Source organism: Mastomys coucha, unplaced genomic scaffold, assembly GCF_008632895.1.
Source record: "Mastomys coucha isolate ucsf_1 unplaced genomic scaffold, UCSF_Mcou_1 pScaffold8, whole genome shotgun sequence".
Classification (NCBI taxonomy): Eukaryota; Metazoa; Chordata; class Mammalia; order Rodentia; family Muridae; genus Mastomys; species Mastomys coucha.
The window spans coordinates 44451954-44468792 of NW_022196914.1; the positions used below are offsets into that span (position 1 = coordinate 44451954).

The 16839-nt window shown below is 38.3% G+C and overlaps 1 protein-coding gene across 19 annotated transcripts in view; it reads left to right on the forward strand.

The window, feature by feature from the left end:
• Mef2c (myocyte enhancer factor 2C) overlaps positions 1 to 16839 on the forward strand; it is a 163965-nt gene that overhangs the window by 134629 nt on the left and 12497 nt on the right. For all 19 annotated transcript variants that reach the window (XM_031359828.1, XM_031359826.1, XM_031359842.1 and 16 more), the window contains one exon: positions 15311 to 15483. In XM_031359828.1, the coding sequence (XP_031215688.1) occupies positions 15311 to 15483 (173 nt within the window). The remainder of the gene's footprint in view (positions 1 to 15310; positions 15484 to 16839) is intronic.

Consider the following 16839-nt stretch of genomic DNA (forward strand, 5'->3'; position numbering starts at 1 on the left):
GTAGCTGTACCCTGTCACTAAATATAATTTTCTGGTATGTCATAGTCACACATGTATGATTTTCATAGTTTCTACATCATTGTATAAAAACTACTCACAGAGAAACCCTGTCTCGGAAAAAAAAAAATACTGAATAATTTCTTTTAGACAGAGCAAGAAGCCTTTTCTGACCCTGGTCCCAAGGAACACCTGTTACAGATGCCATTTAGTCTAGAGCACAGCCATGTCCTGCTTGTAAGCTCACTCATCTCTGCCTTTTTTATGATGATGCCAGCCAGTATCGTATGTCAAGGCTGAATATATCTGTGCTGATGTCAGAGAATCACATAGCACCAAGGGGGAACCAAGACCAGCCAGAAAGTCTGCATTCTCAGTGAAGAACCATAAAGCAAAATTACCAATAGATAGCTTCCAAATGTTTAACATTGTCACTTATACTCAAGATCTCAGACTTAGAAACTGTAAAACCAAATGACAAAACTGCCACCAAATTATATTTGTCTTACTCTCTGTTGTTTGTTTTTCAAAGTCAAGTAAAATATATATATATAGATAGATAGATAGATAGATAGATAGATAGATAGATAGATATAGATATAGATATAGATATAGATATAGATATAGATATAGATATAGATATAGATATCTATATATATTTTTTTTCACAAGGGAAGAAGTAACATTTATTGTGCACTTTAACAATTCCAATCAGGTAGGCAAGCATTTTCTTTCTCAGCTCAGCTTGGTTACATGTAGACATTTTCCACCTAAGTCTCTGAGCCATTATACCATTATCCTGCCATCCACCTAGTCTCACTAACTCAATTTCCAGGATACTTCCTAGGACAACCGGTTTCTCTCCATTCCCATCCTCGTGTCCTGGCTCAGACTCACAGCACTGCTACTGGGCTCTTTCCAGAGTTTCCATCTTTCTGTTCCATGTCACATTCTTCACTAGACTCCCTGCGTCTGACCGGACTTTCTCAAAACTACTTATATGTCATCATTTACATGCACTAAACTCTCAGGACTAACCGTGAGCTGCTTATGTCTGTCTGACCCCTCCTACTTTCCTGACTTGAATCCTTTTCTGTCACTGCCATCCAAAGCATCTGTACTCTGCCTTTACCAATAACAAGCATTTGAATAATTCATAATGGGCATTTTTTACAAAATGAAAAAGTGACTCAGTCAACCTCATAGCTGTCTTTTAAAATAGATGCTCCCATTGTGCCATCTCTACAGATGGGTAAGCCAAGGCATGGGGCAGGTAGTTAATGATCTAAGGTAGAACCCAAGAAGACCATCCCCAGAAACTATTTTTCTAACTGCCTTGCTATGCTGTCCCTTCCTGGGCAGTGTCATTCCCAATACACCATACATTACCTAGTTCTTCCTCCTGTTCCTTGCTTTGAGCTCCCGAGATCTGTTGGTCATTGCTTAGCATTCAGTTCAGCCATTCAGAGTCCTACACCTGCCCTCTGTGCACAGTGCCACAGCCTGCACTAACATTCAATGTCTCTCTTTGCACTGCGATTACAGTCTCTGCACATTTCTCTCCTGGACACTGCTGTCTGGGCAAACCAGGCTTAGCTTGGGTCTCTGCTCAATACATAAAGGTTAGCACACAGAAAATGCTCTGTAAATGTTTGTTCACTGAATAAAGCACCAGCCTCTGACATATAAAGATATAGTAGTAATAGTAAAAGTGAGACTATTTCAAAGTAACTGTAATATTAAACACAAAAACCCTTGATCTGTTCTTTAAAAAGAAAATGTATTTATTTAATATGAAGTGAGTGCTGATGAAATGGCTGAGCCCCATTGGCTGATAGAGCAAGGTTTTACTTCATTCTCTGACACTTTTATTGGGGGAGGACAGAATAGCTAATATGTGTCAGAGAGTGAAAATTCAAATTGGTATCTCATACCATCACAGATCACTGCTTAAAACAATGAACCCCTCATCATCACTTACATTGAAATAATTACCAAGAGGGAGGCAAGCCGTCCTGAAGCAGTAAAGAAATGTGCTGTGCTCTTCATGGAAGGGGTATATGCAGCAAGTCATTAGGACACATTAGTAACAGTGATACTTCCAGCTTGGAGTTGACAGCTACCCATCCAGGACGTATCCCTTTCCTCTCAACAACCCAAAATGAGACATCACTGCTTTTGAAATTACATTTTGTCGTGTCTCTGTACATTAAAGCTCTTAACATGTTAATCTAAGTGGTTATTGATGATTGTAAGATCAAGTTCCATTGAGGTTTTGTTGTAATCGTTACATTTAATGGAAATAACCATTAGTACGGCAGTGCCTTGTGCTGGATCATGCACTGTCACGTGAATGTCTTCTGGTTTTACTTCGTTAATATGTGTACCTTTTACAGAGCAGAATGCTCACTCACTGATTCATGATTAAGATTTAATCTGGGTAAGGGGGAGCTCCAGAAATCATTTTGAAAAATTAAGAAAATATGATAATCCACATAGCTACTTGACAATAAGACAAAGAAAATTTATGTATATTGGTTAATAATTTTAATTGGCATTCATTGTAAATTACATATCATATTTTATAAAAAGAAACCAACAGCTGTTTCCTTATTTTGATTGTCAATTGTTTACTATTTTATGCATTTGGTTGTCAAGCACTGCCACTTCTGGAATGCTTAATTTACATCAGCTAAATAGGTGGAGATATATGGATTGCAATGTACTGCCCTGGATACACAGAGAGACGAATAACAGGACCTACTTTCCAAACTGTAGACAGGCCTAGGGAGATCTTCACTCATAACACCTTAAGCTGAGTACTCACAGTAAAGTTAAGACACAATTATTGTTATGATCCATTTATAAACAATGTTTTGTGTGGGTATAATCACAAAAGTTTATTCTTAGTAAAAGTCATGTAGCAGAGAGACAGGCAGATTTCTGAGTTTGAGGCCAGCCTGGTCTATTCACAGAGTGAGCTCCAGGATAGCCAGGCCTGCACAGAGAAACTCTTGAAAAACAGTTTTTCACATAGCAGTGAAAAGAAAAAAATTAATACACAACAATATAAAACTGACTTAGAAGAGTCATAAATGTGGAGTGCTTAAGAAGCCCTGAGGTGGCATTTTATTGCCCCAAGCATTTTTAAAAATTGCTTAAAATTTCAACTTACAAAGATGGCTTAATACGTTGGCATTTGATTTGAAAAAACAACAACAAAATTCAAATTCCATCATTTCCAGAAAAGAAATATACCAATTGATTGCTCTCAAATTAGAAACCTTATCTTAGTATAAGTATATAATTTGCATTTCAATTTGTTTTGGAGGTTGAGGTACATTACTAGCCATACTTTTGTATCTTAGAAATATTATTAGGTAGTATATGAGGAAAAATGGGCTAATTATTATGTTTGGCTCTAAAAGTGTTATTCTGTTAGCTTGTATTGTATGGAAGAAAAAGAAAAAGAAACTCTAAATTCACTTTCAATTTTACCTTGGAGGTTTCCAAAACATAAATAAAGATCCTACAGCCTTGCCTTATTATTATCTAAGAAATTAAATACCAATGATATTTTTAACTTAAACCAAGGTTAATAAGATTTATTAAGGGGGAGGGGCATACTTGGTCTTCTAATTGGATAATCTAGAACACATAATGCACAGTTACTACCAGGAAGATCAGTGTCCACTTTCCATGTCCAATACCTGACAGGTTGTAGATAAAGCAGAGCCCTGCCACCCTTCTCCAGGGATTGATGCTAATCTAAGGAAGGCAAGTCTAAAGGGAGACAAGAAAAAATGCACAAACTAGCTCAACACATAAGGCCCACCTTCAACTCCTAGGCTCTGCTTTAAAGAGTTTGATTTCCATAGAAAGAAGAGGAAAGTCTCTTGGGTCATAGCTTCATAGAACAGCAATTCTCAACCTTCCTAATGCTGTGACTCTTATGTTGTGGTGACCCTCAACCATAAAATTATTTTTGTTGCTACATCATAACAGTAATGCTGTGAATCATACTTCTATAATATTAAGTATCTGTGTTTTCGGATAGTCTTAGATGACCTCTGTGAAAGGGTTGTTAGATACCCCACCCCCAAGGATCATGACCCACAGGTTGAGAACCACTGCTCTAGCATCTTCAAGCAGATGTTGGAACCCTTCTTTAATCAGTAGTTCTGCCTTCCCAAACTATGTTTGTTTGCTTGGGACAGTGTTATACTGTTGCCCAGGCTAGTCAGAGCTCACATACTGAAGTGATTTCCATTTCTGATCTTTCTGATTAGCTGTGGCTGCAGATGCAAATGTGTATGTACCACTATGCTCAGCTTTCAGAGTAGTTTTAGTCGCCTGCATATCATTGATGTTTAGTAAGACAATGTGAAAATTTACACCTTCATGTATATCTTATTAATTTGATATAAGAGCGTGACTGCTAATAAAACTTTGGTATTTTTTTATTTTAAGGTTAAACAGTTAATATGACCCTCCAAATATTAGTTTTATTTAAAAATTGAGTCTCCCTCTCTCATGAATACCTTTTAAGTTACCTGGTCCACTACCCTATCTTCCTGGTTCTCTCTGCTCTATTATGACATCACCATAAGATTATTTATTTATTTATTTATTTATTTATTTATTTATTTGCTTTCTATAGCTTATATTTAGTTTTCATATAAATTTTGTCACAATTATTTAGTTACTTGTGCATTAGGGAGAATGCCATGGCACTTGCCTGATTTTGAAAGAACAATTCAAAAGATTCTCTTCTTCCATTATGTGGGTCCCAGGGACTGAACTTAGATTGGCAAGCTTAGTAGTAGGCACTTTTACCCACTGAGATTTTATTTGTACATAAGAGAGTAATGCATATAGAATATATATACATATATATGTAATGTGTGTATATATATGTATATATGAATATATATATGAATGACCATGAGGAATTTATATAACACATAACTAGACAGTAACTAGCTACTGACGGAGGATGTGGGTCAAAAGCACCTCTTGAATCAATGCCTTACCTCCTATGGGCATCTTCATTTGAGGCTACGAGACTGCCAAGAGCAGAGTTTTCTGTATTTGGAAAATTAATTTTTCTAAGAACTTAAATTTCATAGTTAGATGTACATAATACATTTCAGTTGAATTTCAGTTCAATGAGTGTGCCATCATGGCACCTCCTGTTTGGAAGACACTAGCTATTTTAAGGAAGCAGAACTGGTGGTACTAAAATCTTGAGCAACAGTTTAAGTTTGCATCAAAGTGTCCATGGCTGCTAAAGATTCACAAGGCTTACTTATGATGGCACTGTTCCAATTGTTTGAACTCAAGTATTGAAGTGTTTAACTGTCTTCCTAAGCATGATGTCATTCTTTCAGAAGTTCGCATCCACACTATGCCAAAGAGTGGATTCTGCTTTTTTCTGAACGAGAAGGGGAACTTGATGGACTAACACAGTTGTTACCGCAGCAGACGCAAGTCTGTCTTTGGCTAATTTATATATTCAAACATGATAGCACTCATTTGCATAGCAAACATGAAAAAGACAATTTTTAGTTAGCACTAATATTAAGTCTAATGAAAACAATAAGGTCATGAAGTAGAATTTTGCCTTGGAAATTACTTGCTTTGGGAAAATATGCATACATTGGCATACATTGAAAATAATAAAATAACCCAAAGAAATACCTGATACCCAAGATTCTTTAAAGTTGACATTTTTGTCTTTGAAAAGTGTACAATTTTACTGTGCAAGACTGATGCAGGAATCAATTGCATTAGTCAGCACAACGCTCCAGCCCAGTTCCTACCCTAGAGTAAGTTCTTGTTAATAAATGTTGGCTTCTCTTAGTGTCACAATTATCCATTTCCTTGGTTTTCTAACCAAGTAAAAGTGCAGCTTCATTAAATGTACACAGTAAAAACACAGGAGCAGTCTTCATACCAAGCCAAGTCTAGGCTGCATCCTTGAGAGTGTGGGTAAAGCAAGTACATTACGAACTCTGAGGCAGCATGTGAGCGCAGCAAGCACAGAGCCATGCATTTCTCTTTGAACATTATGAACTTCGGATGTGTTCAAAGCAGTTGTGTAAATGTTAAAACCACAAGTCATTATGCCTTCTCTTCTGTCACGTTCTCCCTAATTTATACTGTCTCAATATTTTTGTTTAGAAAAAATGACTGAAAGAATGAAAGATTGTGTCAATAATGAAGACACCCCCTCATTTTTTTCAAAGAGACAGCCCCCAAAAATCTCAAGAAGTGAACAGTTAAATGAGTCATAAATCTATCATTCACGGTTAAATGGAATTTTTTTAAGATAGTGAAGTTTGATGCCATTTTTTGTGGTGCCATTAAAGACTATCCTTTAAGTAAGTCAGTACCCAAAGCATGAGGATATTCTGAGAACCGGAGTGCATGGGAAAGTCAGGTTGTCCTCCTCTTCTACCTTACGAATGAGGGCTTTTTCAGAGATGAGGGAAATATGCAGGGCATGCTAAATTTCAAACATCTGGCCTTTGTAGTGAAGCAGTGGAGGCCCGAGTTTGGATATGTATCAAAGCTCTCACATTTGTTGCTCAGGGATTGCAGACGCCTCCTTAGCTTCAGTTTCCTCAATCATTAAAAGTTGGGTGACAAAGCAAGGCCCACATGATGATTAGGACAAAAGAAGGCGCAGGCACGCTTTGACATGGACTCCCCTTTCCTTGGGGAGTCCATTCTGTACAAGCAGGAGCCCCTCGCTTCTGCTTCAGCATCTTAAGTGAACAGCACATGCTCTGTGAAAGATAATCCCTCCTTAACTGATAAACCCATGAATTTCACAGGAGGTATATAGCAAAACACAGTGCCATGCTGGGGAAAAGGCTCAGTACATAATGTTTGGTACCCAGACATGAGAAGCCAAGACAGATCTAGAGAACCTATGTAAAGAACAGGCTTGAAAGTGCATGCCTGTAACCCCAATGTGTGGGTGACAGAGACAGGAAGATCCCTGGCTGGGCAATCTGGCCAACTCAGTCATCTCCAGGCTCAGTGAGAGACCCTCTCTTAAAACAAGGAGAGACACATGATGTTAGCCCCTGCACCCTAAAGACACACACACACACACACACACACACACACACAGAGAGAGAGAGACAGAGAGAGAGAGAGAGAGAGAGAGAGAGAGAGAGAGAGAGAGAGAGAGCATGAAACAAACAATAGTTCCCAAACATCAAAGTCAAGCAGGCTAGACGTTGTGCTCTGACTAGCCATCTACTGATACAGTGAGACAGTATTCTCTGATCATCTGCTGTCCCCCAAAGTGGTCTATCTCAGTGTAGTTTCCTGAAATCCACAAAAGGAATAGAGCTTCACAAGAGGGCTATTATACTTTCATTGAGAAACCCCAGAAAGAGGAGAAACAGTATTCTGAGGATAGGAATCTGTAATTAGGAGTCTTTAGCAGGACAAGAACCAGGGATCTGATTTTATCCATCTACAGCAGGCATGCTGAAACTTTCATCTCTTCCAGACTTCGTTCACAAAATGTCACGTGGTTGCTTCTTCTCTTAGAGCCATCCATAAAAATGAACTCTTTTTTTAAAATAAAATAAAATAAAAACCCTTGTTTTGATTTACAACAGCTGAAAAGCACATTTTTTTTCAAATTCTTAATGGGGTTCAGGCATTCAGTGTATAGTAATATGCAACTGCAATCTAGAAAGCCAAATCCTCTTCCAAAGAAGTTGTTGAAGAATGTCTTTGCAGCAAAGTATGGGGTAGTCTTTGCAAGTTGACTGTATACAGTGTGAGGTCATTATTTAAAGATACATGCAGGTTTGAGAAATAAAATAGCACCTTTTGTTAAAGAGCTAACTTGTAGTCTTAAAACTTTTTTAAAGTCAAATGTAAAATGAGTTGATGGTGGTGACAGTGTTTACATAAATATGGCAGCTCCTATTTAACTAGGCTATGTATGGAAAGTATTTTCAAAATGATTCTAATAAAAAGAAAAATTAAGGAGCTATGGGCATAACTCAGTGGAAGAGCATGTGCTCGGCATATGTAAGGTCTTAGGTTCAATCACTAGCACAAAACAAATTAAAATTACAAGAAGTCAAAGCGAATGAAACACTTAGCAGAGGAGAACACAACAAATCGATCCATGAGATGTTCAGCTGTGTGTTCATCTTACTGTCTCCCAGGGGCAGTTTCCCTTAAACTTGCCTAAATCGGATGCTTCTAAGGAATCACCACACAAGCAACTCTAAATTCTGACAACACCTCTAAGTTAGAAATTGCTTTCAAAGAACTAACAGTAGGTATCATAAGATACTAGACATTTTTCTGTTGTGTTAAGTGGCTCTAATAGAAGCTGCTCCTTTTGATTGACAGTAAATTGGTAAATATCTTTACTCGATAAAAATTTTGCAAAATCTCATTGTAATGTATATCTAGTCACCCACCCAACACAATAAACTACAGTAGCTGCTCCAGCACATCATGCATCTAAACCCATCATTCCCTGTCAATTTTAAGTGCTCTCTGGGAGACCAGAAATATAGCTTGGTGCATCACCATTCTCTGCCTTTCTATATAAATTGTCTCCCAAACCAGTCTTAACATGGCTTGGCTTGCCTTACCTTATTTTGCCTTGTTTGATTTTTATCTTGTGAGGCTAAGGATTGAACCCAGGGTTTCTCCAGTCCCAGGAAAGAGCTCTGTTCCTAGGCTACCCTCTACAGTATCATTGTTACTATCTGGAGTGTCCTGTAATGTGGCCTTCAGAGTTCCATATCTCCTTTGTCTTAGACCAGCTGAGGCCCCTGTCCCCACTCTCACAGTTCTCTTCCTTTGTAACCCTTCAGAGTGAGACAATATGTAAAAAGCCTTGTGAATCTAGATCCTGACCTTCAGGGAACAAGGCAGCTTCCGCAGTGCATGGACATGCTGCTTGAGTTCACATTACGCCTCCATAGATGGATGGTTCTTTGATTTTGAGCAGGTTACTAGACCTCCCTGTTCTTTGCTCTCTTTTTTTTTTTCATTATGCAAACAATAAGGTACTTTTTAACATCTCACAGGATTATTCTTGTGAGGATCAATGGTCTTTTCTGTCCATGTTTGATACCAGCTACATGGCAATTATGGGGTACCTGGTACTGCTGTGGGGAGATAATGTATATGCTTGATGTCAGATGGTTGACAGATGAAGCTTCGAGGTACTTGCTATTGTTGCTATTGTCCTATGGCCAGTGGACAAAGTGTGTCTCTGAATCAGATTACAGTGAGACTTCTCTTGCCTAACACAATACTGAGAAGGCAAAAGCTCTCTCCAGTTGAAGGAACTTTGATAGAAGCATCATCAGAACCTAAGTTGATCTGCTTTAACTCCCTTCGTGACCAGCTCCTGACTGCTAGCAAACTAGCCATCTCTGCTGTCTTGTCTCATCCTCATGCTTAGTGTGCTCTGTGCATCAGTTTCCCTGATAGCAGCCTAACCCACTTGAAGAATTTGTCTCATAACCCACCAAGTTATGCTCCCAGTGCTAACCACTCAGAAGCTTTTCTTGGCTACACATTTCCTATAGGACAGTAAGAGTTTTAGTATAAAGTTAATGTGTTCCAAGATACTGCACTGACTAATCCCACCTTTAAAATATTGAAAACTGCATATTCTAAAACAGCCAGTATTTTATCTTCACAGAACACTTTCCTTCTCAAATTATCAGGATTCAGCAGCCTCATGGCTTTGTCCTCCTTGTCTCTAAAAAGTCTTTCTTAACCTTCTAACCCTATTTCCCCTTAAGGGGCACTGTCCACCATTTTAAACAAAGTTTTACTTAAGAAAATTCTTGAGAGTTACATTAAGAGAGAACCTATGGCAGTACAAACACTTGTCATCGAAAAGTTCAGTCCTCTTAAAGTCTCTGTTTCCTTGGGCGAAAATCCCCACCTTATGCCATCCTACCCCAAGTTACACATTGCCACGCACTACAGAATGACTGATGGGCATGACAAACTGACAAGAAGGTTCAGTTACCTCCTATAAACAAACTCAGCAGAGGGACAGTCACCTTTTTTTCTGGGATTCCATGCCATATGGTCGGTAGCTTGTTTTATTGGTACAATTGGCCACCAAAGTGTTATGATGATCCAAATAGAAAAGTTTTGCAAGTAGCATAAAGAGGAGAGACCTTCAGAGACTAAGTTTAACAAGTCATTTACTACACCTTCAGTTGTTACCTCCTGTTCCCTAGTAACTTACTTCTTGGTGCCATTTCTGAGTAATTCCTAACCCTCTAGCTTACATTTCTCCAATATATGAAACATTATACAAATGACCAGTCACATTGTATCACTGCCTGTATTTGCAGCAGAAAGTTGCAGAAGAGTTAGTGCAGTAAAGACAGAAGTTATCTGAAGGAGTTGCCACTGTATCCAATCCTTAAAAGACAAATTTGAATGAAACAGAAGAGTGAACACTGCCAGTCTTTGAACTAACAGAGCAAAGACTCAGGCATGTTCAGAGAATGTGAACCTGGCTAAGGCTATTGGAAATTAGGTTAGACAGCACGAGTCAACTATACAAAGCCATGAGAGACAGGCAGTGTACTGATTCAACTGTGGTAAACAGTATGTAGAGAAACAGATCTGGACAGAAGGACCAGTTTAGAATGATGTCCCCAAGCATGGTAGCCAACATCACACACCTACACAGAAGCTTGCATACAGCTCAGACTTTCCTGAAGTTGAATTTAGGATATGGAGAGGAATCCTTCAACTAGAGAATAAAGAATGGTTGGAGGACTTTGAAAGACTTGGTCAAATGGGGATTGAAGCCTATATAAAAAAGGTTAAAAATGAAACATGCAAGCAGGCCTTTTTTTCTTATGAAAATTGGATAAGATTTGGTATCTTGTAGAATGTAGAGATGGAAGGAAGAGAGCAAGAATTAGCCTCAGGCCCAAATATTAGTTTTAGCTTTGTGCTTATTAATATTATGTGCTTTTATTTATAATTGAAAGTTGAAACAAAACAAGCAAAGAATAAATGACAAAGCTCCTAACGCCTAAACGTCCAAATGTAAGAAAGTTGTGGCACTATGGGCTCAGAGGAGAGGATGCTCAGCGGAGCACTATGTAACAAAGCCAAGAACTTGCCTCCTAATGTCTGCAGCCAGAAGTGTGTCCTCTAGATTTACAACTTCCTAAAGTAGGAGTGAGTAAAATCAAAGGAAGTAGAAAAGGCAGAAAAGTGTTTTTGAGTTAAGTGTGGGGAAAAAGTTCCCACTATATTTGAAATGTTGACTAATTACACTGCTCTTGCTGTTTATTACATACTTGTAGAAGAAGAAGAAGTGGAATCTGCTAGCCTTCATGTGACTACGTCATGAAAGCCTAAGTTGTTTTGTAAGGAACAATATTTTTAATCAAATGAAACTATAAAAGCTTCATTGGACTCCAAAGTCAGTCTGTACCTCATTTTCTTATAATCTATAATCAGGAAATCCATTTACCATACGTTATAATTTTTGTCCTTTTAAGTGGTCAGAAGAATGTGACATCTGCATACGGTCATGTCTAAATTGATAATTGTCCAAGTGGAGTATAATTTTAAAACATAGCATCAAGAAAGTTGAATCTGTATATTAGAAGGCTGTTGAGAGGTGGTGTTTCCCACCTCCTGGGCCCTGAAGTTAAGTGTGACCATGCTCTCTGGTGAATTTATCTTAAGGTGGGACCACAGCCTCCACACAGGCCAAAGCATTCTGAGCAAGGAGGAGGCTGTGGTTTCCCAGCCAACTTAAATGCAGGCTCTTCTTAGCAATAAGCCACACACATGCATTCATCATTGACTTCCAAATGATAGGTTTCAATATCACTGGTCTAGGGTCCACAGTCTCACATTCCTGAATCTATATTATGCCAAAAGAATAACAATTTGGTGGCTGGAAACAGAAATGGTTATTATACTGCTCCAAAAATGCTAGCTGGCACAATATTCTAAAAATAGCAGAAATTCACATAAAAAATAGCATTTATTTGTTCATAAAAAATAGTTTAATGCTCCAAAAATATAAGTGTGAAAAGTGTCATGCTTAACTGCTTAACTTCCATTTATCCCTCTTCTTTTGAAATTTCTTGGCTAATTTTCCATTTGATTGTTTATTTAAACCAGATCTCACACAGGGTTAACATGTACATGACACCTTAAAACTATGTAACTGATCTTCTAAAATGGTGTAATTTCCAAATAGCAGCACATATTTCAAGAGAGACATAGAATGCTTTTGATTGCGTTTTTCGCTTCTGAGGTGTTTACTGAGTGGAAAACCATGTCCGTGTGCTTCCTTTTCCCTCCTCACTGCCGCTCCAAATCGCTGTTTTAAAGTGTGGGCAGAAAGACTGGGGCTTTTTTTGGACCATCTCTGAGTTTACCAATAGAAACGGGTTTTGAAGAGGCTTTGTGCACAGCCCCCGTGAAGCTCTCCACTTTCTCACACTGGCCCCGTGCTTGTCCTATCTTAGGACAACACATGTCATGAAGTGGTTTTACTTCCTTTTAGCAGAATTACTCCTCCATGCAAACGAGCGTCAGCGTCTACCCAGGCAGGGTTTGAGTTTCTTCTCATCCGTTCAGGCTTCACTGCCCTGCTTAACTGACATTTCTTCTTCTTCTTCTTTTGAAATTACTTGGCTAATTTTCCATTTGATTGTTTATTTAAACCAGATCTTACAGAGGGTTGAACATGTACATACCATGTGTCACTCGTGTGTGTGTGTGTGTGTGTGTGTGTGTGTGTGTGTGTGTGTGAACTTCAGCAGGCAGGAATGCTTGCTGCAGATGTCTTGAACTCCTTTCCTTCTTGTGTAGATGACTCTACAGTTCAGTCAAAGGCCCTAACACAGAATAATGTTCCAGGGAGACCCATTAAACACAGAATTCCTCTGTGTGTCCTAGCTCACCCATTATCTTTCTTACAGAATACAATTTGTTTATATTTCTTTTAGTGAGAAAGGGTAAATGTATTGTTTCATTTAAGAACTTTAACCATCAAACACTGTCCAAATTAACTGTAACAGATAATTTGGGGTTTGACATATTTAGCTAGCTATAATTTAGCAACTCTTCTTGATGTTTTTATTATAGAAGACTAATTTGTATTCAAATTCAGGGCAAGTTTCTTAAACAACGACTTTTTAGTTGGCACATGTTTTGGGGGTATTTCATTTGTTTTATTTTCATTTGGCCTCAAGATACTTGTTAATTTTTACCATAATCCAACAGCAAGAGTGAACCTTGCAGATTTTTTATATATTCAGCCTTTTCATTTATTCATGAAACAAGGCAGGTAAATGAATTGGATATGAGGAACAAGTACGTTTTAGACCACATGACCCAAATATATTTAAATTCAAAGACTCCCCAGAGGGACAGTTTGGGAAGAAAGGAGCCAACATGGGGTTGAAGGAACAAGAGAGGGTAAATATATTGAAGTGTATTGTATAAATAAATGTGTGAGCATGTCATAATGAAACCATGACTTTGTACAATTAAGATTCTCATAGCAGAACATTTCCATAAATATCTCTTAGAAACGTTCTTGTGCTTTCCCTTCCCAACTCCTAGTTTTCTTTCTGAGGCCATTGCCATAGTCTCAGGAAATATCCATACACATAGGCTTTCTCAAGACCATCCTTTCCAGTGCCTGTCGATGTCTTAACCTTTCAGGGACCAGTTCTATCACTGTTCTGAAACTCTGAGTGGTCGCCATTTCTAACATATCCTCATAAAATTTGAAGTCTCCACAGACCAGCTTCGAAGAAAACACTGTTTTCATTGGCTCCTTTGTAAGCAGATCCCTCCCAGTTTTCTTAAGGATGCTGGGTAAAATCCTTTCTCAGCCTTCTCCCTACCCGGTTACCCAAGTCAGCTGCATAACTACCGCTGCTTCTCTTTTGTTGAAATACACATTCATTCCTACCTCTTCCTAAACATGCATAGATACTGAATAATGTATAATGTATATAATTCTACAGGCGTTTTTGCCATTGGTTTTCTTGTTTGTTTGTACATGTTCCACGAGTGTGCATTGCTTAACTGCAAAGAAATTTCAGAGTCCTCCAAGGCTGTCTTTGCCTTCTTGCTGGTCTCATTCTTCTAAGAGTGATAGATAGTTGTGTTTTATAATGGTGATAATGATGACTATAACAAGAAAATTTAACCATCTCCTTTAATAATACTTGAGAGACAACTGGCTAGTTTTCTACGAAGCATTATTGAATCCAGCAGTGGCTTTCTCCTATTCTCCTTCAAGAAAACAACAGATGGCTTCCCAGGTCTGCTCCTACTCCACCTCAAGATGCCTTTCCAACCAACTCCTCAGCTGTTTCTATCGGGGTAATGTGTTTTAAAGATGGAAAATGGAGGCTCCCAAATACCTTCTTTGTTAGAAGAGGGCTAAATATCAGATTCTGAAAGAACTCTTAAGATTCTTAAGAAGATTCTTAAGTCTTCACAATTAGTGACTCTCCCTGTGTCTGAATGAGTCAGCACTTCCCTGGAGGCACCATGACTTCAGTGCCTGAGGACTGTCACCTTTGAAGACTTTCATGAGCAAGAAATGTGCAAGGCTTCTGTCTGCTGAACTTGGTGAGGAGGGCAAACGAAGTAAGAAAGGACATGGAGAAAGAGCATTCACTTAGAGTGGAGGAGACTGAAGAGCGAAATGCATGTGCAGCTTTCCCTCCTCCCACCAGGCCTAGAAATTACAGCCTTGGTGCCTTGCCCCTTCTTCATCTGAGAACACACAGACACACAGAACCAAACCCAAACCAAAGAACTGGAAGAGTGAGTCACTCCAGCCAGCCTCAGCCAAACTCGTCAGTTAAGTGCAGGACCAGTTCTGAACTTTTCTTAGATCCTGAACTGGCTGTCTGACTCACTTCCGGGGAGAGAAAATAATAATAGTAACAATAATAATAATAATAATAATAATAATAATAATAATAATAATAATAACAGCAAATAATAACAGATCTTAAAAGCATATGATATGCAGATTTCTGATCAAGTTAATGAAGATTTGCTTTCTTCTTATACAAATAAAAAGTTTGTAGTATCCTTTCAGAGGTGTATAAAACAATTAACTGGCACGCTGCCTTTCCCACAAAGGTTAAGTCAGTCAGCCTTCGTGTGTTGATTTGTGTGACTCACAGCTAGGCTTACCCTTTTATCCTCATATGAGCTGTTCTTTAAAAACATGCATGCACCTCAATTTCTCGCTGAGTTTTGTCATCTCTTGTGTTAACAGGGAATGGATACGGCAACCCCCGGAATTCACCAGGCCTGCTGGTCTCACCTGGTAACCTGAACAAGAACATACAAGCCAAATCTCCTCCCCCTATGAATCTAGGAATGAATAATCGCAAGCCAGATCTCCGCGTTCTTATCCCACCCGGCAGCAAGAACACGATGCCGTCGGTGGTATGTACAACTCTGTTCTTAATATCTTATCTGTACTTACTAATTGTCTAGATAGGAATTTCTTAGGACATCCCAGATGATTAACACTACTGACTGAGGATGTTTTTCATCGTATTGATGGGGTTATAGTCACTGATTTTGCATTTTCTTTTTCTATATTACAAAATTCCAATAAACTCTCCTTCTGGATGTCTTTCTGGGAAAAGAAAAGACATTTCTTCCTAAGGCTGTCTGTTTATACTTAGAAAAATAATTCTAACCCTGATCAAATCATATTCCATAGGAATTCCATAGGAGTTCCATAATTACCATTATGAGGTGTTTCATGAAAGAAGTTTTACATTGTTGAGTTATTTATATTCTCAGGATGCTGACTGACAGTGAAAACTCCTTTCCCTGATTCCTCAATGAAATTCCTTACACTAATTGAAAATCCTCTCTTAGATATCACTTGTTTAATATCTATATATCAGATCTTTGCATTGACTCAGTTAATCTTTGCCTATTATATTTTATGAAAATACTAACTCTCAGAACCCAAGAAATTGTGAGAACCGATATTACATTTTAAACCAAAAAATATATATATAGTGGCATGCTTTTAAGTGAAAATATAGAGATATAAAATATAAATTTAAACATATATAAAATCTCAGGCTGTATCACTTTCTTGCTCTGAGACTTGTACATAAAATGAAAAGAATATTTTGGTATCAAGCTCAAAAACAAAAATAAGTAGTAGGTAGGTAGGCACATAGATGATAAATAATTAGACAGATGATAGATAGATAGATAGATAGATAGATAGATAGATAGATAGATAGATCAATAGATGACAGAGAGTTCTCCAAATCAGCAAAACTTAACAATGAGAACATATATAACAAAGACTTAGTAGATAGATTTAAATTATTCCACAACATTTCTTTCTGTTTTGTTTTTTTGTTTGGTTGGTTGTTTTGTTTTGTTTTGTTTTAGAATTCTCTGCTCTGTGCCATGCTTAGGAGTGAAATAGTCCTATGAATTGATTGGTTTATTATTATATTCATTTTGTGCATCTAGCTAAAATCAGATGACGTGTGACATTCCCTTTAGGAAAGCCTGGGTCTAAGAAATAAAATCTCCCACAGTGATACAGTGAGTGTGGGACTCTCAGCATCTTTATCCCACATCCCTTAAACCTGACACATTCCCATGGATTTTGCAAGTGACAGATTAGTGCCTCCCCCCTTCTCTCTCTCTCTCTCTCTCTCTCTCTCTCTCTCTCTCTCTCTCTCTCCCTCTCTCTCTCTCCCTCTCCCTCTCTCTCTCTCCCTCTCCCTCTTTCTCTCCCTCTCTCTCTCCCTCCCTCCCTCC